The following is a 25,596-nucleotide window of genomic DNA, read 5'->3' on the forward strand; positions in this document are numbered from 1 at the left end:
CTGTGCACCCTGAGGATTCCCAGGCCCCTGGTTGGCATGCTGACTCTGACCTCAGAGCTCTGAAAGCCAATTCCTGGGTTCTGCACTGTTCTGACTACATGTGGTCACTATGGTGAGGAGACAGCAAGAGTGGGAGCCCTTCAGAGCAGGTGATGGCCTCTCATACACCCATGAACGTGGACCAGCTGGCACATCCAGTTTCAGAGGAGAACTTACAAGTGGGAATGCTGCCACCTCTCTGGAATACGGCCGATCCCAGTGGGAGGATGTGACGCAGGTCAACGAGTGTGGAGACATCTGAGACAGAGACATGGACGGGAGAGGGGTCAGAGCAGAACACTGCCTTTTCCTTCTGCACATCACATTAACCAGTGAGGTGATGGAAGCCCATGGACGGAGGGTGGTGGTTTTGTTTCAGTTTGGGGGGAAGGAAATTTTGGTAGGGAAATTTTTACTGTGAAATATTTCAAATATCAGAAAGTTACAGTAATAAAATAAGCACCCAACATAAATCAACATTTTTGTCATATTTCTTAACCTTTTAAAACAAGAAACATTACAGATACAGTTGAAGCTGCCTGCATATCCCCTTTCCATCTTATTGCTGGCCCTCCTCCCCAGCGATAACCACTACCTTGAATTTGGTTGTCACAATTCTCATCGTGTTTTTATACTATTACTGCATATATTAATAAACTGCATAGAGCCTAGTTTGGTACACTTTTAAACCTTATATCATCCTGTGAGTATTATCCTCCACTTGCTTTTGTATCTCAGTATTGTATTCTTTAGATGTCTATTGCTATTTTTTAAAAAACGGCCTAAACCCTGAAAGAATCCAGAGAAAAGAGAAATAATAATGAGAGCAAATCCTATATTCCTCCACTACCCTGTCAAACTCACACTGAGCACGGTGCTGGCCTTCTCCCGCCAGCCACTGGCCCCAGCACTCCACCTTCAGCTGGGCAGCTCTGGAACTTGTCTGAGCTCCCCTGAACATCTCATACTCCTCTGGCTTGAAGCCATAACAACAGAACCACAGCCTTCGAGGTATTCTCAATTCATGATCCCTCAGCTTAATAATGTCTGGACCTAATGCAGAACTTAGAGCTCTGACCAGATATAAAAGGAACATATTTTGGAAGAGGCGAAGTAATGCCTAACAATTTTTTTTCCAGTGTAGGCCATAAACATGGTAAAACATTCAGGCCAAGTACCAATCTTGTTGTTCTAAGAGATAACTACTCCAATAAAAGAATGTATTTATCCAGAGTTTATAAGGTAAATAATCTCAGTAGAGTACATCAAACAGAGACACAGAATGATAAGACTTCTCCAACTATATAGGGTCCTTCAGCCTCTGCTCCCTCCTTTGGAAGCCAACTGGGTCCTTGTGGGGTGAATAGCTCCCGCAACCACCAAACGCATACATAAAGTTAAAACATCAGAAATAACCACATTCGGGGTTTCCCTGGCGGTCCAGCGGTTAAGACTGCCTTCCAATGCAGGTGTTGTGGGTTCCATCCCTGGTCAGGGAGCTAAGATCCCACATGACTCGTGGCCAAAAAACGGAAACATAAAACAAGCAATATTGTAACAAATTCAATAAAGACTTTAAAAATGGTCCACATCAAAAAAATCTTTAAAAAAAAAAAAAGGAAAAAAAATAAATAACCACATTATACTTGAGTAACCACTGTTGTGTTGATTCAAGAAGATTTAAACTTCCAGGTAATGAACGTATGGTCTGCTCAGAAGAATGGCATTATTCTAGGCAAGAATATCATCTTCCAGTAAGACTTCAGAGGTTGCCGGCACACCATCCAGACACTGTTTTCTACTCTCTGGGATATTTTAGATAAAGTACCAGTGCCTACGTACCTTCAGTGGATTGACCCTAGGGTCGATGCGGCCCTCCTCAATGTCGGCGATTTCCTGCCGAATGCTGATCATGGCATCGCAGAACCTATCCAGCTCTGCCTTGTCTTCCGACTCAGTGGGCTCAATCATGAGAGTGCCTGCCACTGGCCAGGACATGGTAGGGGCATGAAATCCTGCAAAAGAGATGGGGGAACTTGTGTCACTAACTTTGACCTCCCCAATTGGGAAGAAGAGACCCTCCCCATCTTATAGTTTATCCCAAGGAAAATAATCTGATAAATTTGCTACCGTATATATCTAGGGATTCATTTTAGCACTATTTATGGAAGAAAAGCTTAGGAAATAACCTAACATCCAACAATAGAGGATTGGTTAGGCAAATTTTTACTGGGCTTCCATACAATAAATATGCAACCATTCTTAGTATTTAAATGTATATTAGTTAATATTTTTGAATGTTTACCCAACTTAAGTGAAAAAGGCAAGCTACCTAATGATATTGTCTCATTTCTGTTTTAAAAATGGCAAAGCATTTATATATATACACATTTATATATGTGTGTATATGTATATATACACATACACTTTATATATGTATGTATGTATGTATATTTTATGAGGGAAGCTGCTTTGAAGAATAAATACTAAAATTCTAACAGGGTTATTGCCAGAAAATGAGACTAGGGTTTTTATTTCACTTTGTGTTTTAGAATCCTTTTATAATGTTCATGTAATACTTTAGGTTAAGAGAAATTAAAATATTATAGCCTACCAAAAGTTAAATAATGAGGTAACAAGCATTAAGAAGCCTGGGGTGAGTGTTACTGTCCCTATTTTACAGATGAGGAAACTGAGGCCTGCCCAGGATGTAGAAAGTCTTCACCTTTACACTGAATACAGGCTGAAGGTATTTCTATGTTTCCAAAAGCTTTCACATGGTAAGATCAATCGACAAGACACATGGTCAAGAGAGAGATTTCCTGGACAAAAGCCAAAAACTTTTTCCCAATTCTTACACTTTTTCCTATGAAACTTTAAAAGGTGAACAGCTCCCAGGTTGATATTTCTGTCAACTAAGTTGGCCCTGGAGGGCAATGGTTCCCAATTCTGGTGTGCATCATTACGTGGAGTGCTTTATAGAGTCATGCCTGCATTCTTTAAGGGATTGTCTTCTCAACATTTCATTATAAAATTGTTCAAATATACCAATAAGTTGAAAGGACTGTAGAGTGAACACCCATATATACCTTCTACCTAGAATCTACAATGTTTTATCATTGTTTGCTTTATCACATATCTATTTTTTATCTATCATTGTTTGCTTTATCACATATCTATCTAGTCATCTATTCCTATCACATATCTAAGGCATCCACCTTAGTTTTGATGCATTTCCAAGCATGTTGCAGTCATCAGTACACTTCCCCCTTAAACACTTCAGCATGCATATTATTAGCTAGAATTCAATATCTGAATTCAGTATCTGTCCCCATATTTTTGTGATAGTTTACTTATTGCAAAATACACAGATCTTAAGTGTACAATTTAATGAATTTTGACAAATGCCTACAACTGTGTCACCCAAATCAGAAAGGGATTTCTTTTTTAAACAACAAGCTGATCTCATTACCCATTAAGTCTGACCTCAATTCCATGTGTGAGCAAATTCAGCCCAGTATTTTCTGCTGTAGTGGTTCCCATATCTGGAACCATCTGAGTTGTCATGGAAACACGGATTCCTGGATTTTAACCCTGATTCAGGAAATCCAAGGTATGAGCCTTTAAAAACTCGTATCAGAATCAGGTTAAGTTTAGAAATCTCTGCCATATGGCAGCATGCCCCACCCACAACTCACCTGATAGGACTCATCCAAGTGCTTGTAAACACAGATTACTAGGCCTCACCCCTAGTGTAATCAGTAATTCTGATTCAGTAGGTGATTTAGACCCAGAATCTGTGTTGTCATTTTCACTGTTGTTTTTTTTACTTAGCCATTCATTCATTCTCTCACTTATTAAGCACAATTGTTCTGAGTGCCTCCTATGTGCCAGGCACCTGGACAGTTCTGGGCTTAGGGCAAGCATAGCCATCACTCTATCAAACATCAAAATATCAAGGTTGTAGATAGAGCAGAACTTGGAAATACTGGGCAGTGACTTCAAATACCACTTCCCTCCTACCTCCATCCCCCACCTCGCTCCCTGCAAATGCTGCTGCAGTCAGATGTGGGATACAGACCACACATCACAGAAGGGAAGCCTTAACCTGAATCAGCCATCACTCAGCCATTGCCTGAGAAGTTAAGTCAGGTCATAGGAGCAGCCAACAGGAGATTTTGAGGTAATGGCTAATTTCATTAATGAAAACTCTCTGGTTTTCCCATTTATTATCAGTGTAACTTTACATAATAAGATCATTCATTCACGAGAGAAATGAGTCACACACGTGGGACTCCCGTTATGATACGATAGTAAAACTATTAAATTATTAAAGATTTTACATTCCTTATTAAAAGAAGTCATTCAAATCATCTTAAAATTCAGATAGGACTCCACATCCATCAAAAGGCAAAGTTTTCCCCAACTTAGCCTTCCTGAGAATTGAAGGTTCTGTGATGTTATTAATAATGTCACTAAGAAAATGTATTTTAATAACGGCTGTGCTGAGTGAACATCCACTAAGAACACACAGATAAAAGACTTCACAGAAAAATCACATCATCTCTGGGAAAACAAGGTGCACCTATTCCTTCATCTCTATGAGCAGCTGAAACAGCTATGCCACGACTGAGGTGGCTATAAAACTCAAATGCCACTCATCTTTCTAACACTCCTACAGGATGCCTGCTTCACTTCCTTCACTTTCATGGACCTCTCTGTTTACCAGGAGTAGGATAGGTGGAAGGATTTACCAGAAACATGGGCAGAGAGCAGCAATCATTTTCTCTGGGATTTTTAACTTTGTTAACTATAAAGTCTTCTTTACCTAGCTGCTGATGGATTCAAGATGCGTGATTTAATATCTTTTGAAGGATGGTACCGATCGAGTCATGGGCAAAGTTTTTTCTCTGTCCACAGCCCCCAGATCCCCATTTAGCCTGTGGATCAGTATACTATGGTACCTGCACAGTCAGTGTGTGGTCCATAGCCAACATGGGCAGCTACATGAATGTCAAAAACCCAAGTTCCCCTACAAGGGGTCACTCCCGGGAGACCACTCACCATAATCCTGAAGCCTCTTGGCCACATCGACGGCCTCAATATTTGCAGACTTTTTGAAGGGTCTTGTGTCCAAAATAAACTCATGAGCCACATATCCTGTTGAGGAAGATTATTTTAGCTCAAGATTAACATCAGCTTGTTGTTTTACCCAAGCAAATGAACAAATAAACCAGCTTTTTAATGCATATCATTGAGGACCAAGAAACCATGGGCATTTGGTAAGTTTATAGTTGACAACAAAGATTTCATCTGCTCTTATTACATATAAAAATTGTTACCATGTTGGGCCAATATGTCCCATCCTCAGTGCTCAACACACCCATGAGCCAGGAGGCTGGTGGGAGGTGGAACAGTAGCTGGAAGACTTGCTGAGATCCCAGGGGATAAGACCATTTCTACTCAAAGGACCTAAAATCTCCTTGCGACAGTTAAACATGTCATCATGGGCCTGATCCTTTTATATAAAATATTTCTAGAGTTAAAGGTACATTGACACCCTTTTCAACAACATTGCTCCCAACATCAAATAACGGTTTCTTCTGTGTGTGTGTGTAAATACATACTAAACAAATATCCATAAGACACAGAATTTTATTTGATTCTTCAAAGGGGCTTTTGAGGTTTTGGTTTCAGGCTTCAGGCTGAGAATTAGAAATAAGGGCTGTCAAACAGCACACCACAGGTGGCAAGGAGCTGATGAGGCCGAAGTCTTGTGGGGGTCAGTTCACTTTGTTCTAATTTGTAAACCAATTGCCTCTCTAGCCTCAGGCTGCCATCTCCCCAGCATGACTTGTTGACCACCCATCCAACATCTAGAATAAACCACGGAGTAAGTCAGCATTTTCTTAAATAGAACAACATTCCCGGGAGCTTCCCAAATTCCATGGCCCACACAACTGATGAATTTCCTTCAAGGAAAGTACCTACTCAGGTGAAAATAACGTACTCCTTCTTAACCCGCTATCCTGACCCTCAGCAAACAGTGAATCTACTTACAGATACTTGGAGCTGACATAACTCCTCAAGCCTGAGAAGAAAAGCTCCAGTCATTAACAGCCCCTGAAGATCTAGTATGTGAACTGCTCTGTTTCTTGTGTGATGAATACATATGAAGGGATTGGCTTTGTTTGAAAACAAAAGTATGAGAACCTGAGACTTTGAATATACTGTCACTGCATATTTTTAAAACAAGCTTTCTAACCGTGATGAGGATTCAATTGTGAGGAGTGTGGTTCAAAACTAGAAAGGTGTATTCAGAGGTAGATAAACTTAGACCAAAAAAAAAGTGCCTAAAAGGAATGACCAGCTGGAATGTTCAGGGGGAAAATCATGACATTATTTAAATCCTCATCAACTATTAATTTCAGGAATGCTAAATGCCCTATGACACTACCCCATTTGGGGAGCCCAACCTCAAGCTTCGACCTTTCTTTTCTGAGGCTCTGGCAGCCATCCCAGTACCATGACAATGACTCGAAGAAGGCGGCTAATGGAGCTCACTGCTCTGAAGAACACTCAGCCATCAGGAGGAGAGGAGGAGATGGACACACGGTGGGGAGGAGTCTCTTGCTGGCGGGCAGACAGCACAGTCTTTCAAGCAGAGGTTCAGTAATAGCTGAAAGGCCGCATCAAGCCAAGCCCAGCCCAGTGCTGCCAAAGCAAGACTTCATCTGCAGAGGCCCCGCCACAGCCAAGTGGTTTGGGAAGAGCTCCATTTTCAAAATGAGGTTCAGATGTTATTTTCTAAGTCCATATTCTAATACGTTCAAATGGAAACTGTAGTGGGATTTCGGCATCTCTCTCTCTCTCTCTCTCTCTCTCTCTCTCTCTCTCTACTTCAGGCTGAAAAGGGGTGAAATTTAAACTTGGTTGTTCTTGGAGGCCAGATCCCAAGATGTTCATCTTTGTTTGCAGTTTTTAAGGAGAAAATATATGGCATATGGTGAGTCAGAGTAATCTGAAGTAGAAATTGTATAAACTGATCAGTGCAAGTTTTAATTTTCAGTGAGTATGTGTTTCCTCTGGGCCTAACCATGACTATAGCTGAGAGTGTGAAAGGGTAAGTTGAAGGAGCAAGGAAAGAAGAGGGGTCAGGGGGATGATGGAAGAGCAAAATAAAAGTGGCTTGGCTCTAGACAGTATGGTACTGGCACAACAACAGAAATATAGATCAGTGGTACAGGATAGAAAGCCCAGAGATAAGCCACACACCTGTGGTCACCTAATCTATGACAAAGGAGGCCAGAATATACAGTGGAGCACAGACGGCCTCTTCAATAAGTGGTGCTGGGAAAACTGGACAGCTACATGTAAGAGAATGAAATTAGAACACTCCCTAACACCATACACAAAAATAAACTCAAAATGGATTAAAGACCTAAATGTAAGGCCAGACACTATAAAAAGCTTAGAGGAAAACATAGGCAGAACACTCTATGACATAAATCACAGCAAGATCTTTTTTGACCCACCTCCTAGAGAAATGGAAATAAAACCAAAAATAAACAAGTGGGACCTCATGAAACTTAGAAGCTTTTGCACAGCAAAGGAAACCATAAACAAGACGAAAAGACAACCCTCAGAATGGGAGAAAATATTTGCAAATGAAGCAACTGACAAAGGATTAATCTCCAAAATATACAAACAGCTCATGCAGCTCAATATCAAAAAAAACAACACAATCAAAAAATGGGCAGAAGACCTAAACAGACATTTCTCCAAAGAAAATATACAGATGGTCAACAAACATTTGAAAAGATGCTCAACATCACTAATTATTAGAGAAATGCAAGTCAAAACTACAATGAGGTATCACCTCACACCAGTCAGAATGGCCATCATCCACAAACAATAAATGCTGGAGAGGGTGTGGAGAAAAGGGAACCCTCATGCATTGTTGGTGGGAAGGTAAATTGATACAGCCACTATGGAGAACAGTATGGAGGTTCCTTAAAAACTAAAAATAGAACTATCATCTAGCAATTCCACTCCTGAGTATATATCTGGAAAAGATTAAAAATTAATTCAAAAAGACATATGTACCCCAATGTTCATTGCAGCACTATTTACAATAGCCAGGACATGGAAGCAATCTAAATGTCCATCAACAGACGCATGGTTAAAGATGTGGGGCTTCCCTGGTGGCGCAGTGGTTGAGAGTCTGCCTGCTGATGCAGGGGACACGGGTTCGTGCCCCGGTCCGAGAGGATCCCACATGCCGTGGAGCGGCTGGGCCTGTGAGCCATGGCCGCTGAGCCTGCACGTCCGGAGCCTGTGCTCTGCAGCAGGAGAGGCCATAGCAGTGAGAGGCCCGCGTACCGCCAAAAAAAAAAAAAAAAAAAGTAAAAAGGAAGATGTGGTATGTATATACAATGGAATATTACTCAGCCATAAAAAGAATCGAAATTGGGTCATTTATAGAAACATGGATGGACCTACAGACTGTCATACAGAGTGAAGTCAGATATCATATATTAACACATATATGTGGAATCTGAAAAAAACTGGTATAGACAATCTTATTTACAAAGCAGAAATAGAGACACAGACATAGAGAACAAACGTATGGATACTAAGGAGTAAGCGGGGGGATGAACTGGGAGATTGGGATTGACATATATACACTACTAAGTATAAAATTGATAACTAATGTATAGCACAGGGAACTCTATGCTCTGTGCTGACCTAAATGGGAAGGAAATCCAAAAAAGAGGGGATATATATATACGTATTGCTGATTCACTTTGCTGTACAGAAGAAACTAACACAGATTTGTAAAGCAACTATACCCCAATGAAAAAAAAAAGAAAGAAAGCGGCTTGGCTCTAAGCTTGGAACATCCCCCCTCTCAACCCCTCATGTGTTAATTATCTTACAAGGCTGAAGATGACATGGGAAAGTGCTACAGAAAGATAAGGCTTCCCAAAACCCTCCTTGAGAGCAGGCACTGAAACCTTCTTATCCTGCATCCTCAGAGTGAGTGCCTAGAAATAAATGGAACTCACTAGCTAATTAGAAAGCTTGGGTGGGCAATCAACACTCGGTCAAGCTTTTCATTTGCAACCCAGGGACCACAACTAACAGCATCAAGACTCCTGTTTCCCTGGGAATGAGGTCAAGTAGGTGGGCCACCCCCCTCTAGCCTCAGGAGGTCACTTCCCAGCCAGGGATGTGAGGGTCCAGCTTCTAAGGCCCATGTCCACCTGCCCATAAAGGCCACCGGGAAACCTCTCAGGGACAAGAATTTCCAGGCAGAGTTAGGTTTGCCTAAGGTCAAAAAGAGATAAGCATTTAAGAGATTAAAACATAAATAAAACACTGGGCTACTAACAAAATGGCCTATCCACTGATGGGAACTCTACTTGGGTCAAACAGTGAGCCTAGCCTCCCACAAGAGCAGACACCTGTGAATTTTTTCAGTTCCTCCTTTAAAAATGCCTCACCCTACCTGAGGTAATTCCTTACCTTATCCTAGCAGAATAAATACTACTGCTGCTTCCCCATCCCAATTCTTGGCTATCACTTCCTTGTTTCACAAAACCCTAAGCCTCAACAAGTTTCGCTGGTATTTTCAAATCTCTCAAAGAAGTGGTTCATAAAGGGAAGCCTGGAGTTCATTAAAATTATTGCCTCACAGTCGTCCGTGATTCCAGTCTCATTTAGAGCTGGTAAATATGATTAAGATGAGTAACGTCTTCTAATATTGACATTAGACATTTTGGAATACAATGTGTTTATTAAGAACATTTCTATTTTGGGCTCTCAGGAGGTACGGCGATCATTCTTTTTTAGGCCCTAAAATACTAAGCCTCCGATTGTATAATGAATGTGTTTACCAGACCAAACACGAGACAATTTTTGGTTTCATGAACTTTGGGATTGGGTAAGAAAGTCTGTAATCACCAATCTCTTTCTGCTTGGGATGAGAAATACAATTCATTATTTAATTCTTGGATAAAATGGAAACAAATGGAAATTTCATCCATCTTTCTGTGTTGCGAATCTCCTGGGACAGTCTCTGCCCGAACCAGTCACGTGATGCCAAGCACACGGCAGGCACCTGAGCCACAGGTGCTCATTCACTTTCCTCTCCTGGAGTGCCATGCATCCCCATGCGGTCCACACCACATTCGTTCTTGCTCTAAAGAACTCAGGCTTGCATCGCACAACTCTGTGAGCACACTAAAAACCACTGAAATTCAGTGGGTGATGTGTATGGTATGTGAATCCTATCTCAATGAAGTTGTTAAATAAACTTAATCCTAAGGAAGTATTAAATAAAAAATAACAATTAGAAGAAAAAAAACCCTAAACCTTGTAAATTAAAGCAAAAAGATGATTTTCACCCATCAAATTGGCAAAGACATTTGGGGTTTGGTTTGTGTTGCTTTCCCAGCCTGGCACTTGGTGCTCACTGGGCCCTAGTGCGATGGTTACTCGTATGCTTAGAATGAAATCAATTGCTATTGTCTCTGAGGGGAAACAAGGCCATACATTTCAAGAGCTTAAATGCATTCAGATCCTCTGAGATAACTTCTCTTCTACAACTCTAACCTGCGGAAATAGTCAAGGACGTTTAAAAAATAACTCTAGGTAAAAGATGTTCATTGCAGCATTGTTACAAATGCAAATAACATGGTGGACAGGAGGCGGGCGGGGGGGGGGGACCCCTACAATTACTTAAATCATGGTATATATGATAGAATCGATGTAGCAACTTTCAAAGCACCTTTAATGACGAGGGAAATAATCGCAATATAAAATAAAGTTAAAAAACAGGATACACACTGTGTTTATAATATGATCTCAATTGTCTAAAAGTAAGGTGGGAAGGAATACAGCAAAATATTCAGTGGTTATGTCTGCTTGATGGAACCATGGATCACTTACATTTTCCTCCTCAAACTTTTTTATTGTCCAAATGTTCTATGTTGAGCATATGTACATGACTTATATAATCAGACAAAACCAATACTGATGCTAATCCTGAAGGCCAATACATAAGCAGGATGCATCTCACAGCACAGGAGCTATATTTGAATTAATCAGTAGCTCTTGTAGCTTCTTTCATACCCAACAAAAGCATTTCATTGTGTTGCTTAGAGACATATTGCCCACAACTTTCTTTCCTACTCTCTGGGGAGCATTGTTAACCAGAGCTCCCGATTATTTAGTTCTTTTCTATTTTCAAACTCCAGAACCACCCTTTTGGATACATATTTACAAAGCAAGATGAGCCTTTAAATTAAAGATCACAGGTGGAGATGCACACTTCCCTGGGCTGGAGACACTAAGAGCCAAAGAGGGGCCTCGTACCCGTGGCCCTGGGTCTGGGCACTGGTTACTGGCGGCTCTCTGCTCTCTCTGCCCCAAGCTCAAGACCCGTGGCTCCCTGGTCTCAGATTCTGTGCCCACAGCCCATGCGCCGCCTGTCCACCTGACTCTTAGTGCCACCCTCCCATCACCTCCAGGGTGACTTGACTCCCCCTCCTATTATTCCCTCTGTTGTAGCTTCACTCTCCCCTCTTCACAGCCTTTTCCCTGGCAGCTTAAAATCATCTTGTTCTCTTATTTAAAAACAAAGCTGGGCTTCCCTGGTGGTGCAGTGGTTGAGAGTACGCCTGCCAATGCAGGGGACGCAGGTTTGTGCCCCGGTCTGGGAAGATCCCACATGCCGCGGAGCAGCTGGGCCCGTGAGCCATGGCCGCTGAGCCTGCGTCCAGAGCCTGTGCTCCGCAACAGGAGAGGCCACAACAGTGAGAGGCCCACGTACCGCAAAAAAAAAAAAAAAAAAAAAGCTGCATCCTATTGAAGCAGCTCCTGTCCCCCTTCACCACCAAACCCCCCAAACCATGAAAGCTTCTCCCTTCTCCCAACCTCAGCCTACTTCTCAGCCCATTTCCATCTAGCATCTACCGCACTGTTGGGCCCTAACTGCTTTCGAAGGTGACCAAAGGCTTCCTAATTGTGAAAGGTAATGGTGCTTTTTAAGACTCATGAGACCTGAGTCTTTTTAAGCCACCTGCTCTTCAGCCTGTCCCTCCATGTCACGTAAGACCACCCACATGTGCTGACTGTGCATGTTGTGCTGACACGATGCCAGGGACCGAGGCAGCCACAGCCTCCGCCGGGCAGGAGCTCAAGGTCTGCAGGAGACAGCCAGATGATAAACGGAGTGGGAGAATCCTCCGCGGAGGAGGGAGCCAAGAGGAGCAGTTCTCGCCACCGGGAAAGGAAAGGGCAGCCTCAGGGAGGAGGTGGGGCCAGCGCAGAGGCAGGAAGGACAGGCGCCATGACAAATGCTGGGGGTTGGGAAGGGGGGCATCTAAAGCTGCCTCGGCACAGAGCCCCCCTCACCAGATGCCACTTTTCCGCACCCACTCCATGTAGCCATCTGCTTCAGGGGTTTTGCTCTGGCTTCTCAACACTGTTTCCTTGGGTCCCACCAATTCCAAGAGCCTGCTCTCAGATCCTGTGCCCAGAGCCACATCTCTGCAAGTCTACCTGCTCCAGCCTCTCCCATCACTTCCAGGGAGAGCTTGTTCCTCCATCTCTTACTCCCTCTAAGAGGGAGACTTACCTAACATTTCTTCACTCTCAACTAATTAGTAACTAACTCCCCTGATTCTACTTCTAACAGCATGTTCATCTCCTCCTACTGTCTTAATGATATTAACATCCTCTTAATCCTGTCATTACCCTGCTCAAAAACCCTTCTGGCCCAACTGTAGAGTCCAGAGCCTTCCAAGGCCTTCAAAGCCCCATGCTACCTCTCCAGCCTCATCTTCATCTGCTCCCTTTCCTCCTATCCCATCCTTCAACCCACCCAACACTCCCGCCACCCAGACAACTCCTTTCTCTCCGGCTTGCTCCTGTATCTCTGTTTACTGGGGTTCTGCTACTCTTCCTTTCAGGCTTATCTCAAATGGCTCCTCCCAGAAGGCTCTCCCAACTGTTCTGCCCTGCCTCTGCCCAGTCTGAATTACTCCACTCATTCCCATGGAACTGGAGGAGGTAATGAGTGCGTGGTATTTATGTATACGTCTCTCCGTGGTGTGGGCTCCGTGTTGGCCTGCGCTTCAGAGACTAAGTGCATGGCAGAGCCTCGCAAATAGTGATATCCTGTTTACTAAACTGAAGTGCTTTCCAATAACTCTAGGCTTTTCTCTGGTCTGTGCTAAGAAACAGAAGTTCCCCACCCTCTTCTGAAAGCCTCATCCACTAGGTCAAACTTCGTTTGGCCAAGGAAGAAAACCAAGGTGAATACAGACTAAAGTTCATACTTGCCTCTTGCACCCCGGAAAAGGACTCTGTAGTGTTTTTCTAATCTCTTGGCCATGTAGTTGGCATTTAATATAGCAATTTCTGTGGCCTGTTTAAGGCCCTTGCCTCCCATCATCTGCAACAGAGGGAAAAAGAGCCATCAACCACAGAACAGGGAAACCCAATGGACACTAACCAAAGGTATCCCCAGATAAATCCCACTCACAAAGGAAATCAGCCTACCACCGCTCTCTGGATTGCAGATGAGTGAAATATCCTAACAAGGATATCTGTCAATCCTCTCTAAGCCTGAAATAATTTTTGGTTTTCTCCTTTGAACAGTAATTTTATGCTTCTTATTGTAGTTACAAAGCTTAGAACAGGGCAAAACTAACTGCTGACTATTGTGTTATCTACCGAAGAAAAAGAATTGTTTTTAGGTTACATGCATTTGGGGGAGGTTTTGTTTGGTTGTTCATTGTGAATTTGAGATGCCTTGATAATTGCCAGGAATCTCATGGGATCTTGGCCAAAATCCCCACTGAATCCATTTTGTATGGTTTGTCTTCCAATTGTCCATATTTGAGGGCTTTATGTTTAACAACTGCCAGGTTCAATCTTATTCTTTTCTGGTGGTTCATAAGTCCCTGTGATTATATGGGGTGAATGCCATTAGCAGCAAAGAGCTTAAAACCAGGACTGCACCAATTTTTACTCACTACTTTCTTCCCAGAACACCTCATATGATGGAGGCTTGATGTATATTAATACATAACTAATGTAAAGCAAATGAGAAAGCACCAAGTAAAAGGGCAGGGACGCCGAAGTCCAAAGTAAGGAGAGGACACATTTTGGTCAAAGAAGGGTTCCTAGGGTAAGAGTTAGAACTTGAGTGGAAACTTGAAAATGGGTAGAATTTGGATAGACAAAGAGAAAGGGGACGACACTCCAAGTGAGAAGAATGGCAGAAACAAAGGTAGGGAATGGAAGGCACATGGCTGCAGCTTGGGAGGTGCTGTAGAGCCGGGTAGGCTGTGACTACCTCTCACAAGCCTCAAACCCTTGCTGGGAAGGACCTGGACTTGGTTCAGCCAGCCACTGCCTCTCGGCCTGGGCATCAGAGTCTCTGAGCAGCTTGACGGCCCAAGCCCTAAGCTGCATATGCTGAATTTGATTCTCTCTGGGATGGGCCCTAGGCAAGTGCATTTTGGAAGAATCCCCTAAGGATTTTGTGCAGGCTAGGCTAGGGAGATCCAGCAGCAGAGGCAAAGGGAAGCGAGGAGAGGATGGAGAGCCCTGGCGGGAATCTAGCAGTCCTGTAGGGAGGCTCCAAGAGGGACTGCAGCAGGGAGAGAAGATAATTCTAGAGGCCAGGTGATAAGTAACAACAGCCTGAAATAAAGAAAGGGCCCAAGGTCAGAGGGGTGGCTTAAACCCTACTTTATTTATTTCATTTTTAAACTGAGGCTCTCTCTGGTGTTCCTGGCATATGGCCAAACCAGCCTTGGGGCATTTATTTTCTATACGTGATTCATCTCCAGCCCAAATAACATTCCATAACAAATAACTCAGGTTTGTAGAGACCAAAAGGAGGCTGTAAATTAGATTCTGTTTGCAAAGAAGCAGACCTTTATGATGATTGTTTTTGTTTTTACTACTTGCAAACTAACTCGAGTATCATTTCAAAAAGCAGGTTTTAGTCTCTGGGGTACAGAATTGTTGTTCCAGCTTCCCAGAAAGTTTTCATTAAGAATCATAAATGCGACACTGTTCAAGAATAACAACCAGCCCAAAGAGTCATCTGGTGTTATTTGCATAGCTGAGTTAGGGGTTTATTTCACCAGAAGCCTCCCTTCCTCTAAGGAGGGGAGCCAGTTGGGGAAGGCTGCTCTAATTAGCGGCTGAAGAAGTGCTCCTATCCAACGCACGGTCTTCTCAGCCCAGGAGGTAGGCAGGACAGTTTGAACAAGAGCTGTATAAAATAAACTCCGGCCATAGTGTTTCTTGGAAAAACACAAAGGAAGGAAGCCTGTTCTCCGACAAAGTCTAATTACCCCCGAGAGTATAGTTCCACAGGCCCTAAAGGGCAAAGAGCTTTGGGAAACCACCACATAAGCAAATTTCTGCTATTTTCATCTTATCCTCCAGGCTCCCAAGAAATATAAAGCGAAATGAGATGTATTCCTAAAATTTATCCCAGGATCTCAACCAAGTGTAATAATTAGTATGTGCACTGTTTTTCACTTGCGAGGGGCCATACAAATCCTACAGGAAACCAAATGACGTGGCCAGAACATCCATATGACTCATGGTACTTAACTCCGTCTGGAAAAATATATCTGGCGTGTCAGTTCCTCTGGTGTTAAACCCACTATGAGAACCCAAAGGAAAACAGCCTGATGAAGAAGAGACAAAATGAGTTTTAGCTGATCTCTTTAGGAAGGTTTCTCCACTCAAGTCAGCAATTTTCAAGTCTGCAGTCTCAGTTCCCCACCCACACATCACACACCCCCACCCCTTTAACACACATCCATAGGCCTCACCTTAATATAAGCCCATGAAATGGGCAAGATGGAACTGGAGCCCCATGGGGCCGCGCTGACGGTACCCAAAGGCCGGGCATCTTCACTTGGCTTTACCGAAATGATGGGATGATTAGGCAGAAAAGGGACAAGATGCTTCTTCCTGTATTGTTTTTTTTAATACAAATTTAGAAGCTGTAAAAAGATCCAGTCTAACCAAACAGGCAGGTGCTGGGCCCTCTCAGGAAGCTCTATTCCTAGCAGAGGAACTCTGACATGGGAGGGACCCGGCACCTGCTAAGGGGCAGATGTTCAGGAAGTGTTCCTTCCTTCCTCCTCTGCTGGAGGCATGGCTCAGCAGCCATCAGCATCCCAGCAGCTCACCCAAGAACCGTGGCGGCGAATCTGGCAGAGACAAGCAGCCTGGAATAGTATGCAGGGCCATGGGCTCACAAGAATGTGGTGACATCCCAGCCCTACACACCCTCTCCCTCCCAGCCCCGGCTCCCACACTCTTTCCCAAGGCATCTAAGGGATATAGAAGGACGCTGCTGAGAAGAAGCCCCATGGGGTAACACATCAGAGGCCAGCATGTGAACGTCAGCCATCCTGCCTCCCCCACAGCTGAGGCACTGGGCCTCCTTCACTTACTATAAATAATAGTAATCAAAAAGGAAAGAAGAAGAAAGCAGGGGGCCAGGCTCACAGCATTCCTGAAGACTGACCCCCTTTGGCACAGTTCTGGAAAAATGAAGATGCTCAGGAAATGGCGGCTCAGCACCATTTTCATGAGATGATTTGGCTTCACGGTGTAGTTATCAACTGCTACGAGATACTGCTTTAGTCTTATTCTGACTGCATCCAATTATTTCTAGTAATAAGGTCTGTTTCCTTCTTACTTATCTCAGATGTAATAAGAATTCAGGCTGCAAAGTGTTCAACATCTTACACCCAATTCACTTTTTTTGGGGGGGAGGGGCGTTTAAGTTCTACTCTCTTAGCAAATTTCAATTATACAATAGTGTTCTCAACTATAGTCACCATGTTATGTGTTAGATCCTCAGGTGTAACCATCAGCTAATTTTAAGAAGAAGCAAAGAAAAGCTGCTTAGAAGTCTAAATTAAAGTCTGAGAGGCACTTCTAGGTGCTCATATGCCGGTTCTCAGCCATAATGCTCCGTAAAGCTCCCTATTCATCACTCTGTTAATAATCCTGCTCTGTCTATGCATGACTGGGAGCTGAGTGTGGTCACACACTGTGGTTAACAAAATCTAAGTCTGTTTCTCCTTAGACAAACCCTAAAAGCACCCCTTTCACTGCTCCTCACCCAGCCCTTATAGGCACGCCACATGTGAAGGTATCCTGACACTTGAAGACCTCGATGAGAAGAACAGAGAGTTTGAGACCCATCTTTGATTCTCAGTCTCCAAAGCCATCCTGCAACCAGGGCCCAGAACTCACACTCCGATGGGCCCCATGCCAGGGCCACCTCCGCCATGGGGAATGCAGAAGGTCTTGTGAAGATTTAGGTGTGAGACATCAGACCCAACGTCTCCAGGACGACAGAGTCCCACCTACCACAAAGGGAAAGAGCCAAAAGCAAAAGTCAACAGCTCGAAGGGGTGTTCCGGAGAGGCGGCCATGCTGCTCCCCCTGAGAGGAAAGGCAGATGGAGCTGTTCACAGAAACATACTTAATACCGCAACCAGGCCGCCCCCGCCAGCATCCTTCGCCTTCCGTGTGCCCGTGGCCTTTAAACTGCCGGTCCTTCGGCTGCGGACAGGGGCGCTGAGTTTCCCGTTGGGAGGTAAAGTGGCCCCCCTTTACCTCCCAAATGCCGTAAGGAGGCAGGCCTCTGGGCACTAGGTACCCCACCCTCGCCCTACACATGCTGGTGCGAGGCCCTCCCAAGGCCAAGGAGGCGGAGCGCTTTCCCCAAGAACACAGTGAGTGGGACGCAGTGCCTGTCTCTTCTCCCTCCACAGACGAGAGAATTGAGACAAGGAAATTATATGCCCTGCTCGATATAAATACAACTGGATATAAACTTCAGGAGGCCAAAGTATATCATCTCTCTCGTTCACTGCCGTATCTTGAGCATCTAATACCGTGCCAAGCATATGATTGCTCTGACAGTCCTGCACCAGCCTCCCGGGCTTCCTCCCAGCACAGCCTGTGAGCGACAGCCCTTCCCTCGCACCTGACTGGGCCTCTGGGGCGAGGAGGTGCTGCACAAAAGGAAATCTGAGGCACAGAGAAGTTAACTGCCTGGTCCAAGATCACAGAACTAAGCTGTGAGACTTGAGTTGGTGTCCTTCATGCATCACATCTTCCCATCATTTAAGAAGCCACTGAGATACTTGCATAGTTAGCTGTCTCCTACCTGCCGTGTGGCTGACAAGGTCTTGGTGCTCCGGCCTGGTGTCAGGCCTGAGCCTCTGAGGTGGGAAAGCCGAGCTCAGGACATTGGTACACCAGAGACCTCCCAGTCCCACGTAATATCAATCAGCGACAGCTCTCCCAGAGATCTCCATCTCAGTGCTAAGACCCAGCTCCACCCAACAGCCAGCAAGCTCCAGTGCTGGATGCCCCATGCCAATGAACTAGCAAGACAGGAACACAAGCCACCCATTAGCAAAGAGGCTGCCTAAAATCATACTAAGTTCACAGACACCCCAAGACACATTACCGAACGTGGCCCTGCCCACCAGAAAGACAAGATCCAGCCCCACCCACCAGAACACAGGCACCAGTCCCCTCCACCAGGAAGCCTACACCAGCCACTGAACCAACCTCACCCACTGGGGGCAGACACCAAAAACAATGGGAACTATGAACCTGCAGCCTGCGAAAAGGAGACCCCAAACACAGTAAGATAAGCAAAATGAGAAGACAGAGAAATATGCAGATGAAGGAGCAAGGTAAAAACCCACCAGAACAGACAAATGAAGAGGAAATAGGCAGTGTACCTGAAAAAGAATTCAGAGGAATGATAGTAAAGGGGATCCAAAATCTTGGAAATAGAATGGAGAAAATACAAGAAACATTTAACAAGGACCCAGAAGAACTAAAGAGCAAACAAACAATGATGAACAACACACTAAATGAAATTAAAAATTCTCTAGAAGGCATCAATAGCAGAATAACTGAGGCAGAAGAACGGAGGAATGACCTGGAAGATAAAATAGTGGAAATAACTACTGCAGAGCAGAATAAAGAAAAAAGAATGAAAAGAATTCAGGACAGTCTCAGAGACCTCTGGGACAACACTAAATGCACCAACATTCAGATTATAGGGGTCCCAGAAGAAGAAGAGAAAAAGAAAGGGTCTGAGAAAATAACTGAAGAGATTATAGTTGAAAACTTCCCTAACATGGGAAAGGAAATAGTCAATCAAGGCCAGGAAGCACAGAGTCCCATACAGGAAAAATACAAGGAGAAACACGCCAAGACACATATTAATCAAACTAACAAAAATTAAATACAAAGAAAAAACATTACAAGCAGCAAGGGAAAATCAAAAAAACACATACAAGGGAATCCCCATAAGGTTAACAACTGATCTTTCAGCAGAAATCTGCAAGCCAGAAGGGAGTGGCAGGACATATTTAAACTGATGAAAGGGAAAAACCTAAAACCAACATTACTCTACCTAGCAAGGATCTCATTCAGATTCGACGGAGAAATTAAAACTTCTACAGACAAGCAAAAGCTAAGAGAATTCAGCACCACCAAACCAGCTTTACAACAAATGCTAAAGGAACTTCTCTAGGCAGGAAACACAGGAGAAGAAAAAGACCTACAATAACAAACCCAACACAATTAAGAAAATGGTAATAGGAACATACATATCGATAACTACCTTAAATGTAAATGGTTTAATGCTCCAACCAAAAGACATAGACTGGCTGAATGGATACAAAAACAACACCCGTATATACGCTGTCTACAAGAGACCCACTTCAGACCTAGGGACACATACAGACTGAAAGTGAGGGGATGGAAAAAGATATTCCATGCAAATGGAAATCAAAACAAAGCTAGAGTAGCAATTCTCATATCAGACAAAATAGACTTGAAAATAAAAACTATTAGCAGAGACATAGAAGGACACTACATACTGATCAAGGGATTGATCCAAGAAGAAGATATAACAATTGTAAATATTTATGCACCCAACATAGGAGCACCTCAATACATAAGGCAAATACTAACAGCCATAAAAGGGGAAATTGACAGTAACACACTCACAGTAGGGGACTTTAACACCCCACTTTCACCAATGGACATATCATCCAAAATGAAAATAAATAAGGAAACACAAGCTTTAAATGATACATTAAACAAGATGGACTTAATTGATATTTATAGGACATTCCATCCAAAAACAACAGAATACACATTTTTCTCAAGTGCTCATGGAACATTCTCCAGGATAGATCATATCTTTGCTCACAAATCAAGCCATGGTAAATTTAAGAAAACTGAAATTGTATCAAGTATCTTCTCTGACCACAACGCTATGAGACTAGATATCAATTACAGGAAAAAATCTGTAAAAAATACAAACACGTGGAGGCTAAACAATACACTACTTAATAACGAAGTGATCACTGAAGAAATCAAACAGGAAATAAAAACATACCTAGAAACAAATGACAATGGAGACATGATGCCCCAAAACCTATGGGATGCAGCAAAAGCAGTTCTAAGAGGGAACTTTATAGCAATACAATCCTACCTTAAGAAACAGAAAACATCTCAAATAAACAACCTAACCTTGCACCTAAAGCAATTAGACAAAGAAGAACAAGAAAACCCCAAAGTTAGCAGAAGGAAAGAAATCATAAATATCAGGTAAGAAATAAATGAAAAAGAAATGAAGGAAATGATAGCAAAGATCAATAAAACTAAAAGCTGGTTCTTTGAGAAGATAAACAAAATTGATAAACCATTAGCCAGACTCATCAAGAAAAAAAAGAAGACTCAAATCAATAGAATTAGAAATGAAAAAGCAGAAGTAACAACTGACACTGCAGAAATACAAAAGATCATGAGAGATTACTACAAGCAACTCTATGCCAATAAAATGGACAACCTGGAAGGAATGGACAAATTCTTAGAAATGCACAACCTGCCAAGACTGAATCAGGAAGAAATAGAAATTATGAACACACCAATCACAAGCACTGAAACTGAAACTGTGATTAAAAATCTTCCAACAAACAAGAGCCCAGGACCAGATGGCTTCACAGGCGAATTCTATCAAACATTTAGAGAAGAGCTAACACCTATCCTTCTCAAACTCTTCCAAAATATAGCAGAGGGAGGAACACTCCCAAACTCATTCTACGAGGCCACCATCACCTTGATACCAAAACCAGACAAGGATGTCACAAAGAAAGAAAACTACAGGCCAATATCACTGATGAACATAGATGCAAACATCCTCAACAAAATACTAGCAAACAGAATCCAACAGCACATGAAAAGGATCATACACCATGATCAAGTGGGGTTTATTCCAGGAATGCAAGGATTCTTCAATATACACAAATCAATCAATATGATAAACCATATTAACAAATTGAAGGAGAAAAACCATATGATTATCTCAGTAAATGCAGAGAAAGCTTTCGACAAAATTCAACACCCATTTATGATAAAAACCCTGCAGAAAGTAGGCATAGAGGGAACTTTCCTCAACAAAATAAAGGCCATATATGACAAACCCACAGCCAACATCGTCCTCAATGGTGAAAAACTGAACGCATTTCCACTAAGATTAGGAACAAGACAAGGTTGCCCACTCTCACCACTGTTATTCAACATAGTTTTGGAAGTTTTAGCCACAGCAATCAGAGAAGAAAAGGAAATAAAAGGAATCCAAATCGGAAAAGAAGAAGTAAAGCTGTCACTGTTTGCAGATGACATGATACTATGCATAGAGAATCCTAAAGATGCTACCAGAAAACTACTAGAGCTAATCAATGAATATGGTAAAGTAGCAGGATACAAAATTAATGCACAGAAATCTATGGCATTCCTATACACTAATGATGAAAAATCTGAAAGTGAAATCAAGAAAACACTCCCATTTACCATTGCAACAAAAAGAATAAAATATCTAGGAATAAACCTACCTAAGGAGAAAAAAGACCTGGATGCAGAAAATTATAAGACACTGATGAAAGAAATTAAAGATGATACAAATAGATGGAGAGATATACCATGTTCTTGGATTGGAAGAATCAATATTGTGAAAATGACTCTACTACCCAAAGCAATCTAGATTCAATGCAATCGCTATCAAACTACCACTGGCATTTTTCACAGAACTAGAACAAAAATTTTACAATTTGTATGGAAACGCAAAAGACCCCGAATAGCCAAAGCAATCTTGAGAATGAAAAACGGAGCTGGAGGAATCAAGCTCCCTGACTTCAGACTATATGACAAAGCTACAGTAATCAAGACAGTACGGTACTGGCACAAAAACAGAAAGATAGATCAATGGAACAGGATAGAAAGCCCAGAGATAAACCCACACACATAAGGTCACCCTATCTTTGATAAAGGAGGCAGGAATGTACAGTGGAGAAAGGACAGCCTCTTCAATAAGTGGTGCTCAGAAAACTGGACAGGTACATGTAAAAGTATGAGATTAGATCACTCCCTAACACCATACACAAAAATAAGCTCAAAATGGATTAAAGACCTAAATGTAAGGCCAGAAACTATCAAACTCTTAGAGGAAAACATAGGCAGAACACTATGATATAAATCACAGCAAGATCCTTTTCGACCCACCTCCTAGAGAAATGGAAATAAAAACAAAAATAAACAAATGGGACCTAATGAAACTTCAAAGCTTTTGCACAGCAAAGGATACCATAAACAAGACCAAAAGACAACCCTCAGAACGGGAGAAAATATTTGCAAATGAAGCAACTGACAAAGGATTAATTTCCAAAATTTATAAGCAGCTCATGCAGCTCAATAACAAAAAAACAAACAACCCAATCCAAAAATGGGCAGAAGACCTAAATAGACATTTCTCCAAAGAAGATATACAGACTGCCAACAAACACATGAAAGAATGCCCAACATCATTAATCATTAGAGAAATGCAAATCAAAACTGCGATGAAATATCATTTCACACCAGTCAGAATGGCCATCATCAAAAAATCTAGAAACAATAAATGCTGGAGAGGGTGTGGAGAAAAGGGAACACTCTTGCACTGCTGGTGGGAATGTGAATTAGTACAGCCACTATGGAGAACAGTATGGAGTTTCCTTAAAAAACTACAAGTAGAACTCCCATATAACCCAGCAATCCCACTACTGGGCATATACCCTGAGAAAACCATAATTCAAAAAGAGTCATGTACCAAAATGTTCATTGCAGCTCTATGTACAATAGCCCGGAGATGGAAATAACCTAAGTGTCCATCATTGGATGAATGGATAAAGAAGATGTGGCACATATATACAATGGAATATTACTAAGCCATAAAAAGAAACGAAATTGAGCTATTTGTAATGAGGTGGATGGACCTAGAGTCTGTCATACAGAGTGAAGTAAGTCAGAAAGAGAAAGACAGATAGTGTATGCTAACACATATATATGGAATTTAAGAAAAAAAAAATGTCATAAGAACCTAGGGGTAAGACAGGAATAAAGACACAGACTTACTAGAGAATGGACTTGAGGATATGGGGAGGGGGAAGGGTAAGCTGGGACAAAGCGAGAGAGAGGCATGGACATATATACACTACCAAATGTAAGGCAGATAGCTAGTGGGAAGCAACCGCATAGCACAGGGAGATTAGCTCGGTGCTTTGTGACCGCCTGGAGGGGTGGGATAGGGAGGGTGGGAGGGAGGGAGACTCAAGAGGGAAGAGATATGGGAACATATGTTAAAAAAAAAAAATTTATTGAATTTATTACAATGAAAACAAAAAAAAGAAATAAAAGGAATCCAAGTCGGAAAAGAAAAACTGTCACTCTTTGCAGATGACATGACACTATACATAGAGAATCCTAAAGATGCTATCAGAAAACTACTAGAGCTAATCAATGAATTTGGTAAAGTAGCAGGATACAAAATTAATGCACAGAAATCTCTTGCATTCCTATACACTAATGATGAAAATTCTGAAAGAGAAATTAAGGAAACACTCCCATTTACCATTGCAACGAAAACAATAAAATGCCTAGGAATAAACCTACCTAAGGAGACAAAAGACCTGTATGCAGAAAATTATAAGACACTGATGAAAAAAATTAAAGACATAGAAAGAGATGGAGAGATATACCATGTTCTTGATTGGAAGAATCAACATTGTGAAAATGACTATACTACCCAAAGCAATCTACAGATTCAATGTAATCCCTATCAAACTACCACTGGCATTTTCCACAGAACTAGAACAAAAAATTTCACAATTTGTATGGAAACACAAAAGACCCCGAAGAGCCAAAGCAATCTTAAGAAGGAAAAACGGGGCTGGAGGAATCAGGCTCCCTGACTTCAGACTATATTATAAAGCTACAGTCATCAAGACAGTATAGTACTGGCACAAAACCAGAAATATAGATCAATGGAACAGGATAGAAAGCCCAGAGATAAACCCACACACATATGATCACCTTATCTTTGATAAAGGAGGCAAGAATATACAATGGAGGAAAGACAGTCTCTTCAATAAGTGGTGCTGGGAAAACTGGATAGCTACATGTAAAAGAATGATATTAGAACACTCCCTAACACTGTATACAAAAATAAACTCAAAATGGATTAAAGACCTAAATTTAAGGCCAGACACTATAAAACTCTTAGGGGAAAACATAGGCAGAACACTCTATGACATCAATCACAGCAACATCCTTTTTGACCCACCTCCTAGTGAAATGGAAATAAACACAAAAATAAACAAATGGGACCCAATAAAACTTAAAAGCTTTTGCACAGCAAAGGAAATCATAAACAAGACGAAAAGACAGCCCTCAGAATGGGAGAAAATATTTGTAAACAAAGCAACGGACAAAGGATTAATCTCCAAAGTATACAAGCAGCTCATGCAGCTCAATGTCAAAAAAAACAAACAATCCATTCCAAAAATGGGCAGAAGACCTAAACAGACATTTCTCCAAAGAAGATATACAGATTGCCAACAAACACATGAAAGGATGCTCAACATCACTAACTATTAGAGAAATGCAAATCAAAACTACAATGAGGTATCACCTCACACCAGTCAGAATGGCCATCATCAAAAAATCTACAAACAATAAATGCTGGAGAGGGTGTAGAGAAAAGGGAACCCTCTTGCACTGTTGGTGGGAATGTAAATTGATACAGCCACTATGGAGAACAGTATGGAGGTTCCTTAAAAAACTACAAATAGAACCACCATATGACCCAGCAATCCCACTACTGGGCATATACCCTGAGAAAACCATAATTCAAAAAGAGGCATGGGGCTTCCCTGGTGGCGCAGTGGTTGAGAGTCCGCCTGCCGATGCAGGGGACACAGGTTCGTGCCCCGGTCCAGGAGGGTCCCACGTGCCGTGGAGCGGCTGGGCCCGTGAGCCATGGCCACTGGGCCTGCGCATCTGGAGCCTGTGCTCTGCAACGGGAGAGGCCATAGCAGTAAGAGGCCCGCGTACCACAAAAAAAAAAAAAAAAAAAAAAAAAGAGAC

At 42.4% G+C, this 25,596-nt stretch overlaps 1 protein-coding gene across 1 annotated transcript in view; it reads right to left on the bottom strand.

Moving 5' to 3' along the window:
- GLDC (glycine decarboxylase) overlaps positions 1–25,596 on the bottom strand; it is a 98,811-nt gene that overhangs the window by 489 nt on the left and 72,726 nt on the right. The window contains exons 19-24 of the mRNA XM_027105848.1: positions 17,350–17,462; positions 15,909–16,050; positions 13,390–13,501; positions 5,104–5,199; positions 1,882–2,054; positions 217–297 (exon numbers count right to left, since the gene is read on the bottom strand). Coding sequence (XP_026961649.1) covers positions 217–297; positions 1,882–2,054; positions 5,104–5,199; positions 13,390–13,501; positions 15,909–16,050; positions 17,350–17,462 — 717 coding nt within the window. The remainder of the gene's footprint in view (positions 1–216; positions 298–1,881; positions 2,055–5,103; positions 5,200–13,389; positions 13,502–15,908; positions 16,051–17,349; positions 17,463–25,596) is intronic.

This window comes from Aethalodelphis obliquidens, unplaced genomic scaffold (genome assembly GCF_003676395.1).
Source record: "Aethalodelphis obliquidens isolate GAN/ISIS:26980383/991018 unplaced genomic scaffold, ASM367639v1 scaffold7, whole genome shotgun sequence".
Lineage (NCBI taxonomy): Eukaryota > Metazoa > Chordata > Mammalia > Artiodactyla > Delphinidae > Aethalodelphis > Aethalodelphis obliquidens.